Source organism: Sinocyclocheilus anshuiensis, unplaced genomic scaffold (genome assembly GCF_001515605.1).
Source record: "Sinocyclocheilus anshuiensis isolate Anshui unplaced genomic scaffold, SAMN03320099.WGS_v1.1 scaffold1658, whole genome shotgun sequence".
Lineage (NCBI taxonomy): Eukaryota > Metazoa > Chordata > Actinopteri > Cypriniformes > Cyprinidae > Sinocyclocheilus > Sinocyclocheilus anshuiensis.
In genome coordinates, this window is record NW_015547302.1 from 654868 (window position 1) to 661655 (window position 6788).

General features: G+C 38.5%; 1 protein-coding gene across 2 annotated transcripts in view; it reads right to left on the bottom strand.

Annotated features, from left to right (window-relative positions):
• Positions 1-2616: 2616 nt before the first annotated feature.
• hbs1l (HBS1-like translational GTPase) overlaps positions 2617-6788 on the bottom strand; it is a 7991-nt gene continuing 3819 nt past the window's right edge. The window contains exons 4-5 of one of the 2 annotated variants that reach the window (XM_016503836.1): positions 5592-5801; positions 2617-4923 (exon numbers count right to left, since the gene is read on the bottom strand). In XM_016503836.1, coding sequence (XP_016359322.1) covers positions 3632-4923; positions 5592-5801 — 1502 coding nt within the window. In that variant the 3' untranslated portion in view covers positions 2617-3631. Of the gene's footprint in view, positions 4929-5591; positions 5802-6788 lie in introns of both variants that reach the window. The other variant, XM_016503837.1, reaches the window with a different exon arrangement.

Consider the following 6788-nt stretch of genomic DNA (forward strand, 5'->3'; position numbering starts at 1 on the left):
AGCAGTTTAGACATTAATGGCTGTGTGTTGAGTTATTTTGAGGGGACAGCAGATTTACACTGTTATACAAGCTGTACACTCACTTTACATTGTAGCAAAGTGTCATTTCTTCAGTGTTGTCACATGAAAAGATATAATAAAATATTTACAAAAATGTGAGGGGTGTACTCACTTCTGTGAGATACTGTAATGGTGCTTTTGGGAAACGGACCCCTGAATGGGTATTCTGTGTAGTCAAAAGCCATTGCTAAGTGGTTGCGAAGGTTTTCATAGTTGTTTTTAGCTTGCTATGTTGCATATAGGATATTCTGGAAGGCTGCAAGGATGTTGCTAGGTGGTTGCTATGGCTCTCGGAATTGAATCGATTTTAGTTTTGCTACTTAGTTTATTACTTTACCAAATAAAAATCCATATCTCCCGGATATACAGGCCCTTCAATATGACTTAGGTTCCTACTACTTACATCTATGGGATTGTATCACCCATTTTATCATCCGCCATGTGAAAAAAATAAATAAAAAACAAACACACATCACACTGATCATTCAGAAAAGCAAGCAACAAGCTAGGGGTATCATTCATCTCAGTAACAAAAACTGTTCAGGACGAGTTGCGTGCCAAAGTTTAATTGCTAGCGTTTGGGGTTTGTTCATATCTGTAACTCCAATCATGATGCCTAACTTGGCAAACACCTCTAATAAACCTAATTGGAAATTCTAATTCTTACTTTTAGCTGAATTAAATAGGTATATAGATTATTGTACATGAAGCCTGTGCAGGTCTCCAGTCTAATAGGGTAAAATCATCTCTAGTTCTACTGACACGATTCAGGGGAGAGTAAAGTGTGAGAAAACAAGAAACAGTCTGACAGAGAAAGAGAAAACTAGCTACAAATGATCTTTAATGACACTCTCAAATAGGGTCAATAAGCTCTCTCGTTCTCACTCTCTGACCAATCTATGTAGTGCTGCATGTCTCGCAGCACAGGCGCAATGACATATCACCATTTCTGCAAAAGCCACAAAGTGCAAAAAAGGGAGAAAACATCAAAGAGCAGTAGCAGGGCCAGCTGTGAACCAGTCACTCTTTCCTGTGTGGGTGGCAAAGAATGGCAGAGAAAACAGAGGGGGAAAAAAGGGATAGATGACTTGAGGTGGTCAGAAGGCAATGAGATAGAATTTGCAAAACGGAGTGAAAGACAGCAAGTGTGAAAGGTGAGATGCACCATGCTTTTCAAACGCAGGCTTTCACCCACGCTTGGCTCGGCAAACAGAGAGTTAACAAGAACACGTGAAAAAGATAGATAAAAAGTGAGTGCACTCAAAAGCATCCTAACAGTAAAACAGGATTTTTACATGTTCTGAAGAAAACAGTGGACATTGCCCATGCAAAACTCTAGCGCCATCATCGTGCTAGAGTTTTCCAGGTGTTTGCCGGGAGTCGTAAGTAAGTTGCCAAGGATATTCAAAGAGGTTATAAGGTTGCTGCTTACTGGTCCAAGTCAAAAGAGCCCATCAACAAGATATTTTAGTCTCTAGATATGGCACAGGTCCCTCCTTCCATTTAAGTCTAGGGGATTTTCGCCAGTTTAATTTGTCTGCCAGATGCATAAGTGTGATTTTTTAGAAATGTAAAAACACACCTTTCCTCAAACTGCAAGATCTGAGGTACCATTCATGTGTGACCCAAATTGTGCAGGAAAGGTTACACGTCAAAGTTTAATATTTAAAGGTTCACACAAAAGAAAATTGTAATTTACTCACCCCCATGTTGTTCCAAAACTGTATGACACGAAATAAAATACTCTGAAAAATGCCTCAGTGTTTTTTTTTTGTTCATAAAATGAAAGTCAATGTTTGGACCCCACTGAGTATCATTGTATGGATAAAAATAGTTGAACACTTCAAAATGGTTTATTTTGTGTTCTGCAGAGGAATGGAAGTAAATGAAGACTTAATTTTAGAATTTTCTGAATCTTTAAGATTAGGAGTTTGTCTAAGTATGAATTACAGTAATAGTGATACTTGCTACCTGCAGCACTACTAGTAATTTTGTGTACATTCAAATTAAGAAATTCCGTGAACATTTAAACCCAACAAGAACTGTCAGTGAGTAAATGTTCAAAACTTTTTGTCTCTTAATTGATTCTTTCAGTTTATTTAGGCTTAGCTAAAACTAATTTACCAACAATCCCAATTAACACCCTCTTTTGAGTGATTATCAGGATTAAACTGGTTTTGGAGAGCAGGTCAGTGTGCAATGAGGAAATAAAGCCAATCTGAATGTGCATGGGGTGTGTGTGTGTGCTTTCAGACCATCTTCAGATCTGTGCATGTGTGTATCATCTCCCATGGTGGATGGTCTACCACAATGAAAGCAAAGCCTTTGTCAAATCTCTTCTAATATGCTCTGGGCGTGTTAACACCTTTATGTGGCCACAAAGACTCTGTTTTATATGTACATATGCGCGCACATACGCAGTCAAGCAGACACATGTAAGTGATAAACACCACAAGCTAACACCCTTTAAGGTAAACAAAAAAACAAGCTCAGCCTCAAAACACACATCATGTTCCCCTCCATCCCCTCATATTCACAAACACCTCAACATCAATCTCAGAAATGAAACAGGAAAATCTTTATTTCAGAATATATACAAAACGTCATGACCACAGCAGTCACATATGTACATTAGTGCTTTAAAACAAATTTAAAAAGGCAGCAAATAAACTAAACTGAATTGAAAAAAATATGAAAACGTGTATTGAACTTTTATTATAGCAACTAAAATGCACTTTTGCAGTGCTGAATGTCAAACACGTAATAGGAAAAATTCCAGGTGTCCCCCAAACCCTCTTTCTGTGTTTGTGGTAAACCAGCACTGCACCTCATTTCAAAAGGCAGCAAAACAGTTGTAGCGAGAATCTGTTGTTTTTTTCCTGCATTTCTGCACTGTCTGTATATGCTCCTACTATGTACTTTTTTTTTTTTTATGTAGAGTGACTCCAGAATTTAAGCATAATTTGTCAAAATGTCATAAAACTTCAAAATCAAGTACAAAAATATACATTTAGCTTAATTAACCATTTTAAAAAAGTCTGAAAATATGAAAATTAAAATGAAAAATTGAAAATATTAAAGACTTTAAAAGTAATACTAAATTACTATCTGAGGTTGTGATGTTTCAGACAAAAACAATAAGTCATTTTTAACTTTCCAGTGTAATGGTTAGCTGTAAATAAATCTAAAAAATCAGAAAATACAAAAGTATACAGTATTATATGGGCAATGATAAAATAGCAGTCTCAGCGCTTCAAATAATTTCAGGACTCAAATGTACAAACCATCTGAGGTGCTGACTTATGATTAACATCTGAAATTTCATATTTTCCTAAAATAACGAACACTAATCTATTCAGTTCATTCTATATACATTACTATTCACCATTCAGTCTGACAACTTCTCGAAATAGCCTTGCTCCTATGGATTATGGCCAAAACTGTTGCTATGGCGTGTAAAACATAAAATGAACCTTAGCTGCAAAACACCCAGAGAGTTCAGATTGATGTTTGGGAGATGTTAAAAATGCAATGAAAAAGGTACTAAAAAAAAAGAAAGAAAACGTAAAAGTCAGTCTCGAGTAAAAGCTTTTCTCTGATTCGCTCTGACTATGTCATCCGGAGAGGGTGTGTCGAAAGAAAATGGGTTGATGTGATGAAGAGGTGGACAATGCACTCGTTCTTTCACTCTCCCCATCTGTCTGCTGTATAAGAAAGCATTATGAGCCGCTCTATTGCGCCGACTCTTCTCGTTTCTCACACACACGCACATCGCTAATGCAAAAATCGACGGTTTAGCAAACACACGTTTTTTATGACTAGCAGAGATGTGGGAAAAACTGGATGGTGAGCGACCATCGGGAGATGTTTGGGACATGAGTGCGCTAAGATCGACGCTCTGATTTAAGCTTAGTGGGCGGGACTTATGTACAGCTGCTGCAGATTTGTTCGATGCTTGATGATTAGACCCATTTTCACTCTTAAGCGATGCAGTGCATGTTGGGAGTTGCGGAACAAGTGATGCTTGGTGTTGGGACATGAGGACGGACAGGGATGGTGCCTCTGAAAAGCCAGGAGGAGCATTTGCATCAGATGTTCGGATAAGCTTTTGATTGTTTTGAGGACAAGTTGTATGTGAATTATGTGCGTTTTGGAGTCCTGGCAAACTGTCATAGAGTTTGGGACTGTTGTCCTGATGCTCCTGGATCAGCTCAGCCAATGAAAGGCTTCCAGAGCTCCTTTCTTGCCCAGGTATTCCCGACGGTCCACTGCTTTGCAGGACAGAGCTCAAACTTCCTAACAAGACAGGAAGAGGGTCGGACGGCTTGGAATCCTGCAGCGATAGACTACTGAGAGAGCAGGTTAAGAGAGATGAAGATGTCACACCCAGACCAGCTGGGACAGATGTGCCCAAAGAGAGACCAGAAGAGAGAGTCGCACCAGAGCCAACAGACAAACCGGAAATGGGTGGGACACTAGGACCCTGAGAAAGCACTGCAGAAAGTGGGGCAGCAGGACCAAGAAAATAACCAAAAGGACTGGTAGTGAGGGGAACTGTGTTATCCAATGAGAGACCAGTGGAGGGAATTAGAGGAGGAACATTTGTACACTTCTGTTCATGCTCAGCTATTAGTTGGGCCAGTGAACTTTGTCCTAAAGTAGACTGCCCACCATCACTACCCAAATTCTGACTCGAAACCACTTTTAAATGGTCTTTTCTCAAACTTCCCAGACCAGGGGGAGGATTCAGAGCAGCAGGTATGGACTTGTTTGGGTCAAGCATGGCTAACAGATCACTGAGGTTGTAAGATTGATTGCTGTCTCGTTTGCATGTACTATTGTGTGAGAAAGGAAATAAGGCTCCTTACCTTACGAGGGCCAATCGTAGTCAAAGAGTGCAACCGAGAGGATGAGGAAGGTGATCGAATTTCATTGGTTAGCCGAGACCACAGAGAAAGCAAGAAAAAGGCAATACATTATACACTGTAAAATTAAGGACATCAGCGATTAATAAATAAAAAATGTTATCAATTGAAGCACTGAGAAAAATTAGTATCTTACATTTTTATATTTTATAATTATATGGTAAAGAAGAAAGGTGTTCTTCAACATTACATTTCATTTATACACATAATAATAATAATAATAGTAAATATTTGTATGAGTCTTATTAGTCATAGTATCTTTTAAAATTATTTGTATGTATTATTATTATTATTATTATTATATATTTATTTATAGCCTCCAAGATTGAAAAACATTTTAGGTTCTCCCCAGTTTTGGAAAAAACCTGGAATTTAGCATTTTCCCCTGAGACCTCATGCCAGCTTGGGTTTTTTTGTTTTTTTTTTCTATCTGTGGTGAAGTGGTTTTCATTTTCATTTTAGATTAAAATACATAATAGGGCACATTTTTAAGTGGAAGTAACACTGAGTATTCTGGCTAGCTAATGGCTATAAGGGTGTGTAGGGTTTTGTTTTTTTGGTGATGTGACATGTATTGGTTTTGGGTGGAAGGGTGTGTATGTGTACCTTTCTGTGGTGCAGCTGTGGTGATAGGCTCGGGCTGTGAGTTGGTTCTGGCTGGAGGGGTGTGTACATTGGTGTTCTCCTCAGTTAGAATAAAATCAAGGGCTCTGTGAGGGTCACAGTCATATTTCAGAGCTGCCTGAGTTAATGTGGAGTCTGGAATTGAATCTCCCAGCACAGCTCTCATCTGATCCAAACAAGAATACAACTGACCTGTCCAAACACAAACAAACAGGAAAATAAGGACAACTGATAAAAAAACATTCCCAATGGAATATTGTTTATGTGCACACAAAGCCATCTAGGAATGTGCAAAACTACACTACCGTTCAAAAGTTTTTGGGATCAGTAAGATAAGATGCTATTCTTTTAAACTTTCTATTAATCAAAATCCACCAAAAATGTATCAAGGTTTCCACAAAACATATTGAGCACAACAGTTTTCAACATTGATAATAATAAATGTTTCTTGAGCAGCAAATCAGCATATTAGAATGATTTCTGAGGATCATGTGACACTAATTACATATTAGAATATATTAAATTGTAATAATATTTAACTATTTTAACTGTATTTTTATCAAATAAATGCAGCCTTGGTGAGCATAAAAAATATTTTAAAACTGTACCGACCCCAAATGGTAGTGTACATATGCTTAAAAAATCTGCTAGGTTTTGGGTTGTCTGAACAACTAGTTGATTAACCTGTCTTAAACTTGTAGCCAATCAGCAGTAAGCGGCGTGTCTACTCTTGATGTGGAGGAGAGAGCGTTCAGTGCACAGGACGGACATTAGCCGAGCGACAGAAAGATAGAGATGGCGGATAAAAAACAAAAGAGGAAAACGTCTGCAGAACAAAAGAAGGCTTAAGGCAATAAGGCAAGAAGTAGGACCCGTGTAAATATCGGATCAGCTTTCCAGCACTGGAGAGAACTCAAAGAAGCGGAAGGCCTGCGATCGGACACCGAGGTTGCTTTGTTTCTTCTCGATAGGTGAGTAACACCGTGTCTGCACCACAACAGCTAAAGTCTGTCTAGTACACTGGACGCGACAAAGCGACCCTTTGAAAATCATTTGAAATTTGCAGTTTTCTGTCAGGGATTTGTCGTGTCGCATCCAGTGTAGACCATAAATATGTATATATATCTATGGTGTAGACAGCATCACTGATTATAATGAGTTCTATAGTATTTTGTTGCG